This window comes from Petaurus breviceps, unplaced genomic scaffold (assembly GCF_028583685.1).
Source record: "Petaurus breviceps papuanus isolate PSGF00001 unplaced genomic scaffold, PetGlider_PUasm1.0 187, whole genome shotgun sequence".
Classification (NCBI taxonomy): Eukaryota; Metazoa; Chordata; class Mammalia; order Diprotodontia; family Petauridae; genus Petaurus; species Petaurus breviceps.
In genome coordinates, this window is record NW_027185799.1 from 28,800,365 (window position 1) to 28,823,065 (window position 22,701).

At 40.7% G+C, this 22,701-nt stretch overlaps 1 protein-coding gene across 1 annotated transcript in view; it reads left to right on the forward strand.

Moving 5' to 3' along the window:
- Positions 1 to 22,701, forward strand: part of LOC138163249 (histone-arginine methyltransferase CARM1-like) — a 269,638-nt gene that overhangs the window by 93,438 nt on the left and 153,499 nt on the right. The window contains exon 2 of the mRNA XM_069090797.1: positions 18,508 to 18,633. Coding sequence (XP_068946898.1) covers positions 18,508 to 18,633 — 126 coding nt within the window. The remainder of the gene's footprint in view (positions 1 to 18,507; positions 18,634 to 22,701) is intronic.

Below are 22,701 nucleotides of genomic sequence, written 5' to 3' on the forward strand. Positions count from 1 at the left end.
TGTTTCTCTTGACTCCTGTTTTGTATTTCAAAGTTTCTACAAAGCTCTGGTCTTTTGATCAGCAATACTTCAAAGTTCTCCATCATTTAAGGTCCATTCCCCCCCCCCCCAGGATTATATTCAGTTTTGTTGGTAAGTTTTTCTTGGTAATAAGTCTATATCTTTTGCATTGCAGAATACTATTGCAGAACAATTGTATTATTGTTCCTTTGACTACTAAATTTTGCATGATACTGGCTGTGTCTTCTTGGTACTTGAATTCTTTCTTTCTGGCTACTTGCAACATTTTTTCCTTTCCTTGGAAGGTCTGGATTTTGGCAGTAAATTTCTTGGGAGTTTGTATTTGGAGTTTTTTTTCTAAGAGGCAACTGGTAGATTCTTTCTATTTGCAGTTTGCTTTCTGGTTCTAAGATATCTGGGCAGTTTTCTTCCATAATTTCTTGAATATGATGTCTAGGCTCTTTTGAAAGGGCATGGTTTTAGGTAATCTGGCAGTCCTTAAACTTTCTTTCCTTGATCTGTTTTCCAGATCATTCTTTTAATGAAATAATATAATTTTTCTTCCACTTTTTTTCAGTCTTGAATTTTAAAAATATTTCTCATTGTCTCATGTGTCTCATGAAGTCATTAGTTTCTATTTGGCCCATTTACTCTCTGATCTAGTGACATTGGTCTTCTTGCTGTTCTTTGCACGTGACATTCATGTCCTAACTCTTCCTTTCCCTATTCCATGCCTTTTTACTGGCTGTCCCCTTTGCCTGGAATGCTCTCACTTCTCACTTCTGCCTCCTGGCATCCCTGACATTCTTCAAAACACACCTCAAATATCACCTTCTGCAGGAAACTTTTCCCAGTCTACCGAACCCCCAGTTCTTTCCCTCTGAGATGACCTTCTATCTACTCTGTAGACATCTCACTTTATGTAGTTGTTTGCATGTGCTCTCATCTCCCCTATTAAAATGTGAGCTCTTTGAGGGCAAGGATTCTGTCTTTGCCTATCTTTGTATACCTAGAACTGAGCACAGTGCCTGAAACATAGTGAGCATTTTATAAATGCTTGTTGACTGGGTGATTGTATAGAAAATGACTCTAGAAATTGAAACTGTAATCATAACAGTAACCCCAAAAGCTACAAACACAAGCATTCCTGCAAATAAAAAAGGGATTAATTTATCAGTCAGTATTTCTAGGATTCTTCTAGGTTTATTGACATGGAACCATCTATAAACTTTAGATCCATAAGAGAGGGATTGAGGGAGAGAGGGAGGCAGTCTTTGACAGAAAGCCAAAGATAAAAGGAAAAGAACTTCACCATCTAGGATACTGCTCTGCCCTTCAGAAAGAAGAATAGATAAAGAGAGCCCTAGGTAAATCTTCCATATATACATTCCGTTTTCTGATCTAGTTAGGTCACCTAGGGTCCCTCTTGCTAAAACCCCTATAATTTGCTCCTTAATTCTCCTGAGGGTGAGAGACAAAATGTTGATTCCGAATTTGTGTCAATGCTAAGCAATCAGGGTTAAGTAACTTGCTCAAGGTTACACGGCCAGTTATTTCTGGGTGTGGTTCTGAGTGTCTGAGCCCCGAATTCGATCTTCAGGTCATCCCAACACTGGAGCCAGTGCTCTTACTCGCTGAGCCACCTGGCCGCCCCTGTAAAGTATATATTTTTTTTTTTTTTGCCTTTTGGAGGGCAGTTGGGGTTAAGTAACTTGCCCAAGATTACACGGCTAGTTTGTGTGTGTGTGTGTGGGTGTGTGTGGGTGTTAAGTGTCTGAGGCCGGAACTGAACTCGGATTCTCCTGACTCCGGGGCGGCGCTTTACTCACTGCGCCACCTAGCCGCCCCTAGTGCTGTATATTTTTAAAGGACAATTCAGTTTTGAACTAAGATGGTCCAGTCTTGCTAACGGGAGAAACTAAAGCTGCCTCCTCAATTCATCACCCAACCGTTTTCAAAAGTCAACAATTAGAGCAGAGTGGAGGTGGAGGGAGGAGAGGGAGAATGCATTATTATACTTCCATTCCAAATAACTGGAAGGTAATAACATTAGGTGATACTAAACCACACAACTTGGCTTAATGTATGCACCAGCATAGAATACCCTGTGTGCTTGTTTGTGTCTTTGACTTTTAGAACACAGGTTTCCAGTGAACCTCTTCCGTTCCGCAAAAAGGCAAGAGGTGACTGAGTGTTTCTCTCTGTATTCTGATTTATTACTTGGTGAAATCGTAGGGGTCTATTCTTAAAGCTTCTCATTCTGGTCTGGGACTGGAGAAGGGCTTCATCCATCCTGGGGGGAAAAAAACCCCAATGAGAACTTACATCCCAGCAGCTGCTTGTTTTTCTATAAAATAAATGCCCTTAAGCTGTGCAAAACTTAAGTTGAAAGAAGAAAAGGTGGGGAGGAGGAGAGGGAGATTGAGTTGACCTTTAGAAATGTCAGTTACTGGCTTCTTTAAGCCAAAGGAACTTTGTTCCATCACTGAGCACACCTGTATGCCTTCTGCCATCATACCTTCTGCAGAGCAATAAAAAATACCCCTCTGACATGATTATAAGATATCCTTACTCCTTTTCACTGTGAAGCTAGCAAGTTACTTTCTGTGTAGTGATGAGGAATGGCTCCCTCTAGGTTCAGCAGGAATTCTGATCTTATCTAAGACCAGAAGACCTGCAATAGCGTCTGAAAAGAATTCAAGGTCTCAGGCTTAATTGGAGTGAGAGTTGTAGAAGTTTATTGTTACGCTTCTGTAAGAAGCGGGCAAGAGTCTTTAGGGGACCTGCAAGTGAGAGGGGTACATGCTTTTACTTTTAAAGGGTAGGGCTGCCATTGTCAGGGCTGACCAGACGGAAGGGACCTCAGTGCATAGATAAAGGTTAGAGCTGACAGACCCGAGGAGACGTGAGGCAAGGACAAAGGAGTATTTGAGCCAGGCTGGAGGAGATGTGAAGAGATTAAGTAAGAACAAAGGAGTCACAAGGTGTTGCCTAGGGATAGGGGGAAAGGGCAGAGTTTGAGGCTGGGAAAGGGATTTTACAGATTACAACTTTACAATGCAAATTGCAGTTACAATTGTACAAACTGGTTTTACAAATTGATTTAGACCCCAGGTACCCCATCATGTAGGACCAGGTAAATTCTCACCTGGACAGTTATCCCAACTCTTCAATGACTGTATGATTCCTCTTCATTTCCACCAGGCTGCCCTCCTCTTGATCCCTCCAGTATATTCCAGAAATGTCTGAAGATCACTTCAGTCCTGGAACTCACACCTCTGTTCTTAGGGCCCTCCCTCTGATTGGATGACTCCTCCCAGAACCTCCATTTAAGGAGGGCCTCAGGTCAACCATGTCTTAAATTCTCACCATGATTCATTCCTTCAAGACTTCATCATGCCTTCATAAAGGGTACTTCCTCCCCCTCCCCCTTTTCAACTTCCTTTTGTGTGTTATCTTCCTCATTAGGAAGGTGGGGACTATCTCCTTTCCACTTGTATTTGTATTCTTAGTGCTTAGTCCTTGGTACATGCCTGGCACACTTTATAAATGCTTACTCACTGACTAGTTAACTGCCTTCTCATCCCATGCAGTTCTTATCTACTTTCTTCCAAGAATCTTCCAGAGAGGATCCATCCAAGATGCCTCAGAATTTCCTCTAGATCAGGCTGATTATCTGTTAATCTTTTTATGTGATCAGCCAACAGCCTTCAATACATGAAACTGAGTGTCTACAAGGGGGTAACTTACAGAGCTTCAAAACTAGGAGGAGAAAATAACTATATCCCTCTAGGATATAGTTTTGCTTAAATTACAGTCAAATTCCATATGAAGATAATTGTAGACTATAGGGAAAGTAACATAATAATTTATAAAAGCTCTCTCATTGATAGCCAATTTGATGGATTGGAGAGTCAAAAATGATTGGCCTAAAATTCACAAATGCCAGGTGAAGAGAGCCAAGAGGTATTGATTGATTATCTTCCTAGAATTTAGATCAGTTTCATCACCCAGTAAAACCCTCAAGGTTCCTTTTCCTTTCACTCTTTTTGGGACAAGAATTCATTATTCCAGTAAGATGGATTTCTGGTCTCATTAGTAAAGGTTTTCACTTCAGTGGTACAGATTGCAACCCATCAATGCCTTCTTAACCTGTGTGAGCATTGTCCTAGGCTTTCCATAAATCCTCCACAGGAATTCCACCTGACATGATAGAAAACTTCTAGTTTTCTTGATGTTGCTTGGGTACCAATGGAGTAATGGACTGTGCATTGTTTATCTCTTGCTTTCTGCTGCCTGACTTGCCCACCTTCTCTTCCTGTTACACATTTCTCTGACACCCTTTACACTACTTCTCTCACATCATTTCTCCTTAGTAATGTGTTGCAGCCTGCTCACACCCACTTTCTCTGTTGTCCTTTGGGTGACCTGCAAATTCGATTCTTTGGAGACTGTGCTACTATATGACTCATAGCCAGGCAGCATCACTAAAAAGAATATTGATGTTAAAAAGATGAGCCTTTGTTTCAGGAAAAGCTGGAGGGAGGAGGGATCATTAGAAGTACTATGTGATTTCCCAAAGGTAGTCTAACCCAGTCTTGAAAGGTTTAATTTGAAAATTCAATTCAACACATTTATTAAGCAAACACTCTGTGCCTAACATGGTTAAGCAATGTGAAATATCATGAACTCATCTTTATTAAGTATCTACTTTATGCAAGGCACAATGCTAGGCACTAGGCATGGGAAGGGACTTGGTCCCCTCCCTAGAAAATTTGTAATCTGCCAGGGAATAGCAAGAAGAGATAGCCATATACAAATAAATCCCATTAGGTGGAGTGAAATAGAGCTAAGCAGAGATACCAAGTGCTTCAAGAAAACTTGAAGAGTGAAAGATCATTTTCAGCTCTTAGAATGAGGGAATACTTTATGAAGGAGCCATTGCTTGAGCTGAACGAGGATTTTGACAGCTGGAAATGAAAGAGTGTGGTCTAGGTATGGGGGCATATGATACTATAAAGTCATGGAGGTAAGAGAGTTCAGGACAAATAAGGGAACAGCTTATGTGCGATTTTGGCTAGAATATAGAGCTCATGAAAGGGAATAGTGTGAAATTAGTCTGGAAAGGTAGAAAGAAGTTGGTCTGTGTGGCTAATTGTTCTCCAACATTCAAATTCATCCCAGAAATAGCTGCTAAATAGATATCCTTAATCTGACCATGCTCTTCCCCTGCTGAATAAATACCAGTGTCTCTAAAATAAAAGGTAAACTCTTCTGTTTGGCATTTAAAGGCCTTTACAATTGGGTCTAAATGAGATTGGACAAGCCACTAGACATCTCATCTATAAAGTGAGGAAGTTGGATTAGCTGGCCTCTGAAATTCTTTCCAATTGTAGCTCTATGGTCCTGAGATCATACTTTCCGGAATTATTAGTCCCTTACACAAAATATATGTTCCGGCCAAACAGCATCACACAAGCATATTGTTTTCCCCCAGCAGAAGGTAAACTTCTTGAGAGTAGAAACATTCTTTTTTTGTCTGGCTATCTGCAGAACCTAGCACAGTGACTGGCAGAAAACTTAATTCTTGTTAAATGAATAAATGAGATTTGTGGTGGGCAGTGTAGGATAACTAGTCAGAAAGCTGCTAAACGAAATTTCACTTTCCCTAAAAATCTTTTATTTCTGTCTCTGTGATAGGAACAGTACAGTCAAAGGTTTCATCTGACTGTTTTTTACACTAGTTTTTACCCTCCCATTGAGCCTACCCCCAGGGCCATGGGAACCACCTGGCTGATGGGCTCCAGGAGTAGAAACTAATGGTGATATTCATTATGTGGCAGTAGATCTGCCACATAAAAAATAATGTAATGTAGTCCAAATAATGTATTTCATATCGTTACGATGAAATGACTTTGGAGCTCTGGGTTTTTAATATCTTATTAAATTTTCTGTTTTAAAAAGTTTTCTGTTTTTAAAACAGTTTTTTCATCTATTAAATGAGGGAGAATAGAGTAAATGGTCTCTAAGTTCCCTTCTAGTTTTAAATCTTGGATCCTATAATTCACATATTCCTCTCTGATGTAAGGCCTCCTAGATGCATAGATTATGTTTTCTGGTATTATTTTAGTAAATACCTAATGAACTTTCCAGGCAGCTAGGATTAAAGTCAGGAGGAATCATCTTCATGTGTTCAAATGCAACCTTAGACACTGACTAGCTGTGTGACCCTGGGAAGTCACTTAACTCTGCCTCAGTTTCCTTATCTGCAAAATGATATGTAGAAGGAAATGGTGAAGCATTTTACCAAGAAAACCCCACACGGGGTTACAGAGAGTTAGACACAAATGAAAAATGATTTAACAACAACAACAAATAGTCTAACCAGAAGGAAGAGATGACTACAGTAAAGGAAAATCTGGTAGTTAAGGACAGACTATTAGGAGGACCTTTTTATACAAAAAGGCTTCAAGTTTCAGAGGTGTGTTTCAGATGAATTGGGAATCACAAGCCAATCTTGGGAATAAAACCAGGATTATTTTACTAAACCTCAGATCTCACAAAGCCCTTTGTTGTATAACCCTCCAGTGCATTTAGTAGGTAATGCTGTATAACCATTCAAACAACAAGCACCTATTAATGCCTATTTAATAGGCAGAGTGGCAGGCACTCTTCTAGGCTCTGGGGATAAAAATTAAAAAAATGAAATAGTCCCTGCTCACAAGGTGCTTACTTTCTAATTGGTGAGACATTCTAATGTCTTCTCCCCTTATTAGACTTCAGGCTCTTTGAGATCAAGAACCTTTGTATTAACAAAATTCCTCTGACCTGTGTTCTGTAAACAGTAAGTGCTTAATCATTGTTGGATTGTATTGTATCATATGCTGATTGAGATATGAGATAAATGTTTTATTACCTCCATTCATTTAGGCATAGCTTTAAATTTGTACTAAAGGATTTGAGAAGTTGATGAGAGGTCTCTCTTGACTGACAGCTCAGCCTTATTTTCTATAGTGAAATAAAACAGGACTAAAAGATCCTTTGGTTCCAGTTTCCTGGTCTGTGAGATGAGAGGATTGGATTAGATGGCCTCTGAGGTCCCTTCAACTCTAAACCTATGAGCCTATAATCCTATATAATATTACCATAAAGTCAAGGGAGGAGAGCAGCTGGGAGGGAAAGTTAGTTATTCAAGTCACCCTTAAGATGCCCAAATATTCAGGTTCAGATTTGACAAAATTCCCTAGTGTTTTCAATATATTATATCATAATACACACACGTGTATAGTATGATAAACTATACTCATTTGACAAGTTTTGTTTCACACAAGTTTTGTACACACACACACACACACACACACCCTCTTTCTAACTTACTGTATGTCCTCTTGCTTGGCTGCCTTAATGGCTAATGGCGAGTGATTATATTGATCAATTGGAGAAGGAAATGGCAAAGCATTCCAGTTTTCTTTGCCAAAAAAATCCCAAATGGAGTCACAGAGTCAGACACAACTGAAACGACCAAACAAGAAATACTGATCAATAGATTAAAGCAAATTCCACTTGAAGAGACTTAAATATTCAGTACATAAAGGAAATGAATGGCTTTTAAAAGGCTTAGTTTTAACTACCTTTCAACTCTGTCTTCTTTCTCCAAGCATTCGGTATCTGTAAATGATAGACTCATAGCCCTCCCTCACTCAAATCAAAGTCAGATCAAAATCAAAATCATCATTTCCCTGATGCCGTGGACCTCTTCAAAAATGAAGGACAAACACAACTTCCTGAGTAATCTGAGCTGCCTGAATAGAGACCCAGCCAGTTGGTTAAATCAGCTCACCCTCTCCCTCTCCTTCTCCTCTCCAAAGGAAGGTAAATGTTGATAGCCAGAAGCTGCCAGTTAACTTGGGGTTTACTAGCTAGATGCCTTCTTTTCCTTCCTTCCTTCTTTTTCTTCTTTCCTTCCTTTCTTCCTTTCTTCCTTCCTCCCTCCTTTCCTTCTTTCCCCTCTCTCTCTCTCTCTCTCTCTCTCTCTCTCTCTCTCTCTCTCTCTCTCTCTCTCTCTCTCTCTCTCTCTCTCTCTCTCTGTCTCTGTCTCTCTGTCTCTCTCTGTCTCTGTCTCTCTCTCTCTCTCTCTCTCTCTCTCTCTCTCTCTCTCTCTCTGTCTCTCTCTCTCTCTCTGTGTCTCTCTCTCTCTGTCCGTCTGTCTGTCTGTCTCTCTCTCCCTCTCCCTCTCCCTCTTCCTCTCCCTCTACCCCTACTCAAGCACCACTTCATGGCTATATTTGGGGCTCTCCTGGCTCAGAGTGAATGTGATTAGTAACTGTTTCTCTTTTGACCAGCAACCTTGGGGGTCTTCCCCTCTAAGTTTGATTTTTTAATTAAAAGGGCTATCCCTTGATTCACTTCTTTAAGAGGCCTATTCACTGAATGGGCGTTACCTCACTCAGACTGAGAACCTCAAAAGACCTTAACCTAAAAGGGTCGGGGTCTCCCATTGCATCCTGAGCCCTCTCCAGTCATCCTGATGAGTGACTGGTCACTGGACCCAGATGGCTCTGGAGGACAAAGCGAGGCTGGTGACCTTGCACAGCCCCCCCTCACTCAAATCAAAGTCAACTGCAAGTCATGTCATCATTTCCCTGATGTCATGGTGCTCTTCAAAAATGAAGGACAGAACACAACAACAACAGTCCTACAATATTGCTGTTACGTAGCATATTTCACTTTGCATCAGCCCATGCAATTCTTCCCAGGTTTTCTAAGAGCATCCTGCTTATCATTTCTTATATATAGTATAATAATATTCCATCATAATCACATACCACGACTTGCTCACCCATTCCCCAATTGATGGGTATCCCTTCAATTTCTAATTCTTTACCCCCAGAAAAGAGTTGCTATACATATTTTCGTATATATAGGTCCTTTTCCTTTTTGTTTTTTATCCCTTTAGGAATGCAGACCTAGTATTGGTATTGCTAGGTCAAAGGGTATGTGCATGGTTTTATAGCCCTTTGGTCATAGTTCCAAATTTTTTATAGAATGGTTGAGTCAGTTCACAACTCCACCAATAGTGCATTGAAGTCTCATTTTTCCCACATCCCTTCCAACATTTGTCATTTACCTTTTCTGTCCTATTAGCCAATCTAAAAGGTATGAGGTAGTATACCTCAGAATTTTTTTTTTAAGCAGTTGGGGTTAAGTAACTTGTTCAAGGTTACACAGCCAGTTATTTCTGGGTGTGGTGCTAAGTATCTGAGCCCGGATTCGATCTCCAGGTCATCCCGACACTGGAGCCAGTGCTCTTACTTGCCTCAGAATTGCTTTAATTGGCATGTCTCCAATCAGTAATGAGGTAGAATTTTTTTAATATGGCTATAGATAGCTTTGATTTCTGCATCTGAGACAATAAACATTTATTAAGTCCTTAAGTGCCAGGACTTGCTAAGTGTTGGGGATACAAAAAGAGTCAAAAGACATGTTCTTTCTTTCTTTTTTTTTTTAAGCAATCGGGGTTAAGTAACTTGCTCAAGGTTACACGGCCAGTTATTTCTGGGTGTGGTGCTGAGTATCTGAGCCCGGACTTGATCCAGGTCATCCAGACACTGAAGCCAATGCTCTTACTCGCTGAGCCACCTGGCCGCCCCTAAGCAATTGGGGTTAAGTAACTTGCTCAAGGTTACACGGCCAGGTGTTTCTGGGTGGGTGCTAAGTGTCTGAGCCCGGGATTCGATCTCCAGGTCTTCTCAACACTGGAGCCGGTGCTCTTACTCGCTGTGCTACCTAGCCGCCCCAAGACATGTTCTTTCAAGGAGTGTACAGTCTAATGGGAGAGACAACATGAAAATAAATATATTCAAGGCAAGCTATATACAAGATAAGTGGGAAATGATTAACAGAATGAAGGCATTAGAATTAAAATGAGTTGGGGAAGGCTTTCTGTAGAAGGTGGGACTATAGTTGGGGCTTAAAGGAAGCCAGAGATGCCAGAGAGTAAGGTGTGAAAAGACTGGAAAGATAGGACAGGGCTTGGTTATGAAGGGCTTTGAATGCCAAACAGAGCATTTTATATTTGCTCCTGGAAGAAATAAGAAGCCATTGGAGTTTATTAGTGAGTGGGAAGAGGAATTTGTGTGATATGATTAGAGATAGAAATTTTAGAAGAATTATTTTGGTGGCTGAATGGAGGATGGATTGGAGTGGGGAGAGACTTGAGGCAGCCATACTCACTGTCAGGCTATTACAATGATCAAGGCCCACAGTGATGAGGTCCTGAACCAAAGCAGAGGCAGTGTCAGAGGAAAGAAGGATGAATATTTGAGAGATATTGCAGAGGTGAAATTGATGGGTCTTTTTTTTTTTTTTTTGCTTTTTGAAGGAGGGAAAGTAGGGCAATTGGGGTTAAGTGACTTGCCCAAGGTCAAACGGCTAGTAAGTGTTAAATGTCTGAGGCCGGCTTTGAACTCAGGTCCTCCTGACTCCAGGGCCCATGCTCTATTCACTTCGCCACCTAGACACCCCAATTGACAGGTCTTGGCAACAGCTTGGATATGGATGGTGAGAGATAGTGAGAAGTCCAGGATGACTCCTAGGTTGTGAGCCTGAGGGACTGGGAAAATGGTGTTGCCTTCTTATAGTATAGGGAAGGACAGGGTTAGGAGGGAAATTAATAATTTCTGTTTTGGACACATCAAGTTTAATGTCTATTAGACATCCAGTTTGAGATGCCTGAAAGTCAGTTGGAGATGTGAGATTAGATGTCGGTTTAGGGGAGGGGTCAGGATACATAGATTTGAGAATCATCTGCAGAGGGATGGTAATTAAATTCATGGGAGCTGATGAGATCACCAAGTGAAGTAGCATAGAGGGAGAAGAGAATAGGTCCCAGGACAGAACCCTGAGGGACTCCTATAGATAGAGGGCATGATCTCCAAGAGGGTCCAGCAAAGGAGACAGAGAAGGAGTGGTCAGACAGGTAAGAGGTAAACCAGGAGAGAGTGACTTCCTGAAAACCTAGAGAGTAAAGAGTATGTAGGAGAAGAGAGTGATCAACAGGTTCAGAGGCCACATAGAAGTCAAGGAGAATGGAGATTGAGAAGGCCACTAAGAGATTAGTAACTTTGGATAGAGCAGTTTTGGTGGAATGAGATTGGAAGCCATATTTTAAGGGGCTAAAAAGAAAGTGAGAGGAGAGAAAGTGGAGTCACCTATTGTAGATGGCCTTTTTGAGGAATTGTTACAAAGAGCAGAAGAGATATAAAATGATAGTTGGGGGATGGAAGCATCAAGTGAAGGTTCTTTCAGGACAGAGGAGGTATGAGCATATTTGTAGGCAGTAGGAAATGAGCCAGTAGAGGGGGAGACTGAAAATAAGTGAAAGTGGAGAGAATGACAGAAGAAGCAGTCTGTTGGAGGAGACAGGATAGAGAATAAGTAGAAGGGTCAGCTTTTGGAAAAAAGTAAGGTACTATATTATCTTAGACAGGGGTGAAAGAGGAGATAGTGGTAGAAGTCATTGGAGTTGATAGGAAACAAAGAGGGGAGAAGAGGGAGTTAATGATAAATGGCCTCAATTTTTCCTCTAAACTATGAGACAAAGATCTCAGCTGAGTGGGTAGGGAGAGGGGAAGCTGTGGGAGATTTGAGAAGGAATAAAAAGGTTTTTGAAGAATCACTGTGGAGAGTAAAATAATGGTTGGTAAGGGTGTAGTAGTCTAGCAGCAGCAAAGGCCCAGGTAAGGTTAAATAACATAAATTTGTAGTGGATTCAGTCAGAATTTTTTCTCATAGTTTTCTCCACCTTTGTTTTAGCAGTATGTGTTTAGGAGTGAAGGCAATGAGTGGTGAAAGTGATTTGAGGTTAAAGTCCAGGTCTATGGTCCAATGAGCCTATTATTTTCAGAGATAGAATGCTTGAAGAAAGAGAACAGATTTGAAAAGTAGTTAAAATTGAGCCTTTTAATAGCCATTCATTTCCTTTATGTACTGAATATTTAAGTCTGTTCAGGTGGACTTTGCTTTAATCTATTGATCAGTATTTCTTGTTAATTCATTTCAGTTGTGTCTGACTCTGTGACCCCATTTGGGATTTTCTTGGCAAAGATACTGGAGTTTTCTCATCTATGAAATGGGGTAATAGCACCTAATTCCCAAAGGTGTTGAGTGGATCAAATGAGAAAACATGTCAATCACTTTGCAGACTTTATTGTGCTATGTAAATACTAGTTATTTTTTGCTACAAGTCAGTCTTTATTTGATGCCTTACTATGGTGTGGGGATGATCCTGAGTTTTTGAAAGCACTGCCTGCAGAAACTACTTGTTCCTACCAAGCCAGAAAGTTCTCTGGCGAAAGGTCAAGGACTGACTGTGTCTGTCTTCCGAGGAACAACCCAGTTAAGAATTCAGGGAACCATCATCAAAGGATTGTCCAACAGGTGATAGATCTCTTGGGTCACAACAGTTGAACAGGAAACAAATCTAAAAGAAACAAAATGATGCTAATTTAGAAAAGACATCAGGTCTGCACTTGGTTATGCTCTGGGTCACTTCCTTCTGTGCAATAGAGCGCAGTAATTACAATGATTGTCGAAGCATGTGGATGAGTGGGTCATGGAATGTGTAAGGAGGTTGGAGAATGGGTAGATTAATTAGGAGAGGCTTAGGACCGTTTCCTCATCACATGATAAAAGATGGCAACAGTTTCCTTGTCAGAGGCAGTGGTTCTTGAGGGATTCCCTAATTATAACCCCAGATTACTTGGTCTTTGTTGATGGGGCCATGGAGGTTCAAGATTGTGAGATTCTTAAAACTAAAGTATCTTGTTTCTTATTAGAACAAAGTTGTATTGACTTTGCAAGCTTACTGTGTTGCTTTAGTATGAATGATTTTATGAGGGCAGCTAGGTGACTCAGTGGATAGTGCCAGGCCTATAATTAGAAGACTTGAGTTAAAATCCAGTCTCAGATGCTTATTAGCTGTGTGACCTTGGGTAAGTCACTTAACCATGTTTGCCTCAGTTTTCTTATCTGTAAAAATGAACTGGAGAAGAAAATGGCAAACCACTCCAGTATCTTTGCCAAGAAAACTCCAAATGGGGTCATGAAAAGTCAGACACAACTGAGCAACTACTACAATAGAAGTATAAAGTCACACTCTTCCTCTTTATCTTTGTATTTCAAGGTACAGAAGTCATGTGGATGTCACTATATTCTCTCTCATTGACCCTGAAATTTCAAAGAATGAATCTTGGTATAGTAGGGGAAAAAAAATACTGGACATGGGGTCAAAAGGCCTGGGCTTAAATACCAACTTTAATACCTCTAATACTTTTTAATACCATATTTAATCCCTTTAATTTTGTTGAGCCTCAGTTTTCTCACCTGTGAAATGAAACAATTGGATTAGAAGACCTCTAAGTCCCTTGAAGTAGGTAGCCAGGCAGTATGGTGGATAGAGTGCTAAGCCTGTAGTCAAGAAGACCTGAGTTCATATCTGGCCTCTGATACTTACTAGCCATGTGATCCTGGGCAAGTCACTTACCGTCAGTCTTCTACAGTTTCCTTGTCTGTAAAATGGGCATGATAATAGCACTTGCCCCCCAAGGGATGTTGTGAGTATCAAATGATATGATGATAAAGCACTTAGCAAGGCACTAATCCAGGCACATATTAAGTGCTAATTGTTAATTATTATTATTATTATTAATTATTCAAGTTATAAACTTATGATCAATCTTCTACCAACTAACAATTCCATCTGTGTCTAGTTGCAAAATTGTTGGACATGAAATCAGAAGATCTGGGTTCAAATCCTAATTCTGCCACTTGTATTGTAACTGTAGAAGATAATGTGACCTGAGAAGTCATTAACCTGAAACCTTATGTCCTGAGAGAAGTAATTGGCCTGTTTCCTTATCCACAAAACAAAGAAGTTGAACAAGGTCCTTTATAACCCTATCCATTTGTCCAAATTCCCAAGTGACATTGCTCCCCATACTTATCTTTCATAATCAGTACTTTAATTTCTTTTCTATGGGCTCCTTCAAACCTTCTGTCTTGAATCCATCAATAAATAAATAGACCTTTATTAAGCACCTACTATGAACTCTGCAGGATTGTACTACAAAGAAGGAATACAGCAAATGCAAGTCTTATCCTAGAGAAAACCTTTTGACCCTAGGGTAGCTTCTGACAACAATCTAATTTCCTTTCAAAGGCAAACTTCTGGAAGTTTTCTGTTTTTATCACCTCCATTTCCTCTACATCTCACCCCTCCATAACTGGCAGCAGATTGGATTTTGCCTTCACCACTGTACTAGAATTATACTATGTGAGGTAGCCAATAGCCTTCCAGTCAAATCTATAGTCTTCATTCTCCTTCAATTCCCTGCTGCACTGGGCCACCCTGTGCTTCTCAAAACTCTTCTTTCCAGCCTGTCATATTACCTTAGTTTATATCCTACCTCTCTGCTTTCTTTTTCCTGTTTCCCACCTGCACCTCTTCTTTCCCTTGCCCCATCTTTGCATTTTCTCCAAGACTATAATGTTGTCTTTGCCAGCCACTCTTTCCTTTCTGGACTGTTATAGGGTTAATGGAATATAAGATCTTCCCCTTCCATTAAGAGACCCATATGACCACATATGTTCCCTTTTTTCCTTAGAGCAGGGCCCATGTTCCCAGGCCTAAAAGTACAAAGATATTTCAATCACAGATGTCTTGCTACTTTGAGCTCTGACCCAGTTCACAGCTGTGACACATCCTCAGTCATATAGATCCCATATTCAGGGAGATTTATCTTGCCTTAGCGAAGGAACTCACCTAAGGGGAAGCTCACTTAGGGAGTCGCTTGTTTGCAGGAAAGCTTTCACACCTTTTAGTACTGAGCCAATTAGGCACTGAGTCACTTTGGGTTGTGATACTATCTGGCTCTGAGCCTATTAGTTGAAAACTATATATACCAGGAGGTTGGTATTTTACTTTGGGGCTCACTGATGGGAAGAATGTTTCTTTGTGACTCTGGGTAGCCATTGTTAAGGAGGCCCCTGGCTATGCATGTGAACCCAGATGTTGGTGCTTCCTGGTCTGGTGATTTATGTATCTATGACTTTGTTTAGACAGTTGGAGCCCTGTCTACTGGATTCTTTTTCTTGGATACTCACTTCTTTCTACTTTTCTGTCCACGTCGTTTAATTAAAGTAAGATTGTTGACCCCTTTGAAGCTGTCTTTCCTTTAGAAAAGCAGATCAAAGAACCTGTGCTAGTAGCCCTTCTGTGTTCTGGTGTTATAAGTCTTAAGCCTCCATAGCAGCTGCAAGTATCATTAACAATACAACTGTCAACCTCCAAGAGATGAGATCATCTCTCCTCATGGCTTTGACTGAGTCCACTTAGGAGGTGAGGGGAGGGGCACTGCCTGACAGACCTAGAGGTCATATATGGCTAGTGTCTTTGCTGAGAAAACTCCAGGACATCGTTTCAGCAACTGAAAAAAATTCATGATATCATGGTCAACTCTTTGAATTAGACTTAGTCTTTCTTGAATATAAGCTACACAGTCAGTAGCTAGACCTTTGCTTGAAGCCTTTCTAACTTAACAAGACCTACTAGAGCTTATTTTTCACTGGTTAAAGTCTTCAATAAACCAGGATGGCCTCCACGTCATGATGGAGGACCACAGTGGGTAAAGAGGGGAGTTTCAGTAGTCAATCAACTAGCATTTATTAAATGCCTACTATATGAAGGCACTGTGCCAAGTATTAGAATAGTAATATCTATCAGTCTCCTGACAAATGGGCTAGGATAGTTTTTGTTCTTTAAAAGGTATTGAGGGGTAGCTGTGTGGCACAGTGGATAGAGCACTGGCCCTGGAGTCAGGAGGACCTGAGTTCAACTCCAGCAGCAGATGCTTACTAACTGTGTGACCCCTGACAAGTCACTTGTTGCCTAAAAAAAGAGGTATTGAATCCATCCTTGATACTGGATTAGTTCAGAAGACGGAAGGGTTGGGCTTTGATGTAGTTTCCTAGTCCCTGAGGAGTACCTGCTGCTTCCTTAAGCTTGACCAGTAGACCACCCTGGGCAACACAGAGTCAGAGAAGTTGTTTAACTGAGTCAAAGGGACATTCTCACTGAGCATCTTTTCCCTGTTATGAATGTGATTCCCCTGCTATGGCTAGGAAAAACTTTATTATGTAATTGACTGCCAGTGTCTCATTTTTCTCTGACCTGGATTGCTGTACCATCTTTGTCTGAGCCAGGCTAGACCTAGTACCCTTTGTACCTTTTGTACCTTTGTACCTTTTGCACTTAATAAATATTTATTGACTTGCTTAAAACATTAGAACAGAGCATAATAAGAAAGGAGTTGTTACTCCAATTTTGTAGAAATTAAAGTGAAGCATTGGAAAGACACCTAAAGACAAAAAGAACATGGACATACCTGGGGATATTTTCTTACTCTTGATTTATAGCTCCTACTCAGGAAATTTTTGACAGTGTTTACATGGTGTCCTTCATTCCTTGAATCGAAAGACCAGCTTCCCACAAGAAGGCATATAATTTATATTACAAGGGAAAGTTGCATTAAAAAAGAGAGACATTAAATACAGATCCTAGGATAAACAGCCATTAGTCATAGGATTTAGAGGTAGAAGGGACAATCAAGGTCACCTAGCACAATCCCTTCATTTTACAGATAAGAAGTGTGACACAGAAGTGACTTTCCCAAAGTCACACAGGTAGGAAATGGCAGGTCTAGAATTTGAACTCATCTCCTCTCACTCTTATTGTTCTTTCCCCTGTATCATGTTGCCTCCTAAATAAATATATAGATGACCAGAATAATTTCTAGTATAGGTATTAGGTCTTCCCAAGCAGAAGTCACCCCCGCCCCATACATATACACAATAATCCTGCCTTGGCCTGTTGTTCTATGCTCTTCAAAGGGCAAGGCATGGTTCCCCTTAACACCCTCACAATTTTGTGGCTCCATAGCACACATTCCACAATTTTTTTCTGGTGTGACCAGGTAATATCTATATAATCCTCTAGTCCTTTAATAGCATTTTCCCAGTGAAAAAATGGTAGGAGAAGGAAAGGTGCAGGATAAACAATTTCTGTCACTTCTGGTTTCCCCACTGTCTCACCATTTGTCCATCTCTTTTTCCAACCTTGTTCAATTTCTCTTGTTCTTACCCCTTCTCATTGTCATTCCATATGCAATGGGAAAAGCATTTCATTTCTCCCAACTTCCACCCCACCATCATTATTCAAATGGTAAAGAAAAAAAGAAGGGGCAGATATGTCAGCATTGGCTATATAAGTATAATCTTACCTGGATAATAGAAGTGTGCATTATCTGATCACTGAGATTTTTTTCAACCTGATGATGTTATAAAACCATTTATCATTATCAGCATTCGAAGAGAGAAAACCCCTATAAAGAGAGGTATACATGCTAAAAATAACTTCATGTGGAAAATTTTTGTAAGCCAAAGGAGAAAAGCAATTTTAAGGTCCTTAAGACACTTAACTGTGCTACCAGTAAGAGGGCCACAGATTTTCTCGTTTAATGCTTTGATTCACAGTGTCTTATTGTAAGGAAGTATCCTTGCCTTTGATGGCCTATAACTGGGGAGAACAATAACCAAAACATACAGAAGTGTTTGCTAGCAGGAGAGTTTTTTCAAAACATCTATACCATTTAAATAGTCAAGATAGTTTGTGAAAATCAAGAATAACTCCACCAGTGGAAAGTAACGGATGGAAATCGTTTTCTTGTTTTAATACTGTGTGAGTTTTATAACAGAGGGTGGTTCCATATATAATTGATTTTCTAAATTAAATTAAAGCCGTGTCACATTTGTTCTTTTAAGGGAGGTTGGAGAAAGTTAAAAATGGTAACTGCCAACCAAATAATATAGCTCTAACAGGTCAAAGATAATAGCTAATATTTAGAGAACACTTTGAGATTTGCAAAGTCCTTTACAAATATTATTTCATTTGATCTTCACAGTAATCCTTAGAGGTATATGCTGTTATTACCCCCCAGCTAGTAAGTGTTTGAGACAGGATTTGAACTCAGATCTTCCTGACTTTAGGTCCTGTACTCTGTGTACACTGTACCCCCCTGCCTATAGATTTGAACCCAGGTTTTGTGTCTCTCAATCCATATGACCGTTCACAGGAAAGATGAAGCCTCAGGCCACAAACTGCTCTGGGTCTCTCCATAAATCCACATACATGTGGCCATCACACATGTGTGTACTCATATTCTTTCATTTTAGTATACATTTGTCAACTTCCATATGCCACAGAGGAAATGTTTCTCCTTGATCATTATAGCCAAGGGATTGAAATGGGGACCAAAGTGAAGGCATGTTGAAAGGAAAAAAAATTTTCCTCATCTGAACAGTATGAAAATGTAAAAAAGTTTTTAACTGATCTATTTCTAGCAGTCCAAAATATAGTATTTTTTGCCCTCTTTTTCCCCTTCTCCTTTACAGCTGATGGTGTCTGTGTCTTCAAGTGCCTGGTCAATGGAGATACGGAATGCTGTAGAGTCGGGAGAGAGTCTATCTTAATTACTTTGGGGTACAACAGTGCTTTGCTGTGGTTCCAGTCTCATTCTGGTAAGTGCTTTGGCCTGATATGTAATAGGAAAAGCACTTCAATCTAAAGCCACGCCCCACCTCCAGGAACAATCATGGGAGAGTGGGCCTTTTAGAAACACCTGAACAAAGGTGTCATTTGTCACCCTGTTACAGAATGATTCTGGGAATGTTCTCCCAGAGGTGGCCTCTCTCAAAGGGAAAACTTGAGGAATGCTGAAAAGTCATAGGGTAAAAGATATTAAATTGTAAGGGACTTAGATTTCACATGGCCCAACCTTCTCATTTCACAAATGAAGAAACAGACCCAAAAGATGTGGGGAATTGCCCAAGGCTAATGAGTTAATAAGAGGCAAAGTGGGGGGCTTGAACTTGGGTTTTCTGATTCCAAATCCAGTGTTCTTTTCATTGGATCATGAGACTACTTCCAGTCTTCTTTGTTCCCTTGCCACCAGAAAAAAAAATTTGCCCCAATGGATTGAAATTTCTACTATCACTCCTTTGGATTAAGGCTTCATTTCCTGAAGGCACCTATGAAAATGTAGTTGTTAACTAAAAGGGAGGAGCATTTCACTTTCTTACCTCCTTGGACACATAAAAGTCATGTGCTGGAAGGTGACCATAGAGACTGGTTACAGAATCACTAAGTCACAGAGATAGAAGGAACCCCTAAGTCCAACCCCATCCTGAACAAAAATCTCCTAGAAAACATCCCCATCAAATGGTTACCTATCCTCCTGACATGACCTTGAGACCTTTCACTAGCCAAGCTGATCTCTGCTGGATACTCCCCAGCTTTTCAATGACTTTGCTTTATAACCACCCTTCATCTTGTCCAGGTGAAATTGACTTTTTGAGCCCAAGTTTAAGACTTTATATTTATCCTGATTGAATTTAATCTTATTAGATTTAGCCCAGTGTTCCAGCCAATCAGGATCTTTTTCAAACCTATTATCCAAAGTGCTAACTACTCTTACAATTTGGTGTCTACAAATTTGATATGTCTTTGACTTTAGCTGAGACTGATAAAAAGTGTTAATCAGCTGAGGTCCAGTGGACATACTTCTATAGCACTCCTCTCTATAAACTCCCTTAAGAGGTGACATGGAATTATTAATGAATGACTGCTTCTTAGGTCCACTCAACCGTTTCTGAACCAACCAGCTATCAGCCAATCCTGCATCCATACAGTATTGTGTAGTTCACATTTCTCTTACATTTTCATAAAAAATAGCATGAAAGATTTTATCAAATGCTTTGTAAAAAAACAGGAGACTTCTAGCGTTCTCTTTTCTGCTACAACTGCCTCTAGTTACAGATGAGGAAGCTAAGACTCAAAGGAGTTTAGTATCTTGCTTAAGTTCCCCTTGATAGTCAGTAGTGGGGTCATAGATCTAGACTGGAAGATCTAGACACAGAGATCATCTGTAATGTAATGCCAAGCAAAGGCAACTTCCCAAGGTTCAAAATACCAGCATAGGTGCTCTCCATTTTATTCCATGACAAATTAAGAACAGAGAAAATCAAAATATGACATCATTCAAAATACAGCATTTACTAAGTGTGATTAAATAATCTCCAAGTACTACCCCACCCCAGGACCTTACATTCATTCAATCAATTACAAAGTCCCTGTTCTAAATACTACTCCACCCCTAGGCTGTACCTTCATTTAGTCCATCACAAAGCCCCTATTCTCAAATGGAGATTAGTTTCCAATCATAAGTAAAATACATTCATTTGTTCAATCATAGAACACAAAAAGGTCAAAAGTTCCCCACCCCTGGATCACAACTGAATCTACCCCAGAGTTACAACAAGTTTAAGCACAGCACTTAATACCCAAATGGAGGTCTTTTCTTCATCTTGACAGGAGGCAAGTTCTCAGCAATCTTTATTCCTGGGGAGACAAAGCTTGCAAGGCCACAAGATACATTGCCAGTCTCTTCATTAATTCATCCTCTGTCGGCAGAACAGTCCTAGGACCCCTGAACACATTAGCAAAACCCTCTCCCAGGATTTCTGTAAACATAAACAAGAAAATCCTTCTTCGGGGCTTCGGAACCAACAGCAAGGTTCCAAGAATTCTGCAACAACAGCACTATCCTTCACCAGTGGACAGTATTCACTCTGTCTGCAGAACAGTCTCAGTAGTTCTGAACCTACAGAAAGGTTCCCAGACTCCTGCAACAACAGCACTGTCCTTCACCAGTGGACAGTATTCACTCTCTGTCTGCAGAACAGTCTCAGGAGCTCTGAACCAACAGCCAGGTTTCAGAACTTCTGCAACAACAGGACTGTCTTTCACCAGTGGACAAATCTGGCAAAACAACATCAATACAGACAGACAAAGTACCAGCAAAACAGCCATCTCTCCTCAGTCCTTGGCAGCTCCGGGGGCAGGTCTCAAAAGTCCAGGGCAATTCAAAGTGGCCCTCAGCAATCCTCTCAGTCTCTCTCTGCCTCCACAAGTGCTGCTTCCAAAAAGTTCTTCTGCCTCTCTCTTGTGTCTCTCCAAATCTACGTCACCAGCTCCTCCCAGTTCAGCACTCTCTTTTCATGTCAACAAGTCCATCCCACAAATGGGATTAACAAACTCTGGGTTTTAACACAATCAAACCAAAAACCAAGCCAATACAGGGGAATCTTTAAATGCCATTACAATTACATTATTTAATCCAATCCTCTCACTTTACAGATGAGGAAACTGAATCCAGAGCAGTGGAGTTGGCAGGGACATAGAGATAGTAATGGGCAAAACTAAGAAGAAAAACCATCTCAACTTCTTCTTCTTTTTTTTTTTTTTGCTTTTTTGGAGGGTAGTTGGGGTTAAGTGACTTGCCCAAAGTCACATGGCTAGTTTTTGTCTTAAGTGTCTGAGGCTGGATTTGAACTCAGGTCCTCCTGACTCCAGGGCTGGTGCTCTATTCACTCTGCCACCTAGCAGGCCCAACATCTCAACTTCTATGATCCGAGTTCAGGGCTCTTTCTGCTGCCCCACACTGCCTCCTGTGAAAGAACTGAGACTAGTGTTCAAGACTCCTGCCCCTAGTTTGATCTTCTCTCCAGTATACCATACCATGAATAAAAATAACTCACACTTCCATAGAATTTTAATGTTTACAAAGCATATTTACACACACACACACACACACACACACACAGATACTGGTGGGTATTTTTATCCCTATTTTACTTGACTGCTATTTGGGGTTGAGGTGCTCATAAGAGTCTGAGCTGAGATTTGAACCCACAGAATCTCAGGGTTTTCATAGGATCAGTGACCTAGAGCTGGAATAGATCTCACAAGTCATCTAGTCCAATTTGCTAATCTTACAGTTGAGAAATTGAGGCCAAGAGGGCAAGGGACTTTCTAAAAGGTGGGTAATTGCTACCAGTGGAATTTGAACTCAGATCCTTTGATTCCAGGGATAGTACTAGTGACTCTTAAGTTCATTGCTATTCGTAAGATGCCATGCTGGCTCTCTGTAGTCTATAAACTATATCACAGTGAATTAGGTTATCCTGGTAACTAGCCCATCAAAAAGAAGGGACTAGGAGCGGCCAGGTGGCTCAGCGAGTAAGAGCACCGGCTCCAGTGTCGGGATGACCTGGATCAAATCCGGGCTCAGATACTCAGCACCACACCCAGAAATAATAACTGGCCGTGTAACCTTGAGCAAGTTACTTAACCCCAATTGCTTAAAAAAAAAAGAAGGGGCTGAGAGTATGAGAAACAGAATAAAAAAGTTTTTACAGGCAGACATGGAAGGCTGCAAAGGTTGAGGATACAGGAAAGATCTAGGGAGTGATGGCCTTAGTGAGCAAGGGAGAACAGGAGGGTATCAGAAGCCTGACAACATGTGGAATGGGCAAAGACAACTAAAAGGCAGTTAGTAAGGTATTCATAAACAAACTTGGCATACTTAATGTTCCTGAGGGATGGCTCTGCTAAGTGCTTTCTGTCTACATAACAGCCAAACTGGCAGGAACTCAGAAGCATGGCTTATTCTGTCCATGTTATTGTAATGTCTGACTGGTTTGGAGGAGACACTGAAATTAGAGTTCCGGAACCAAACCTCCTCCTCC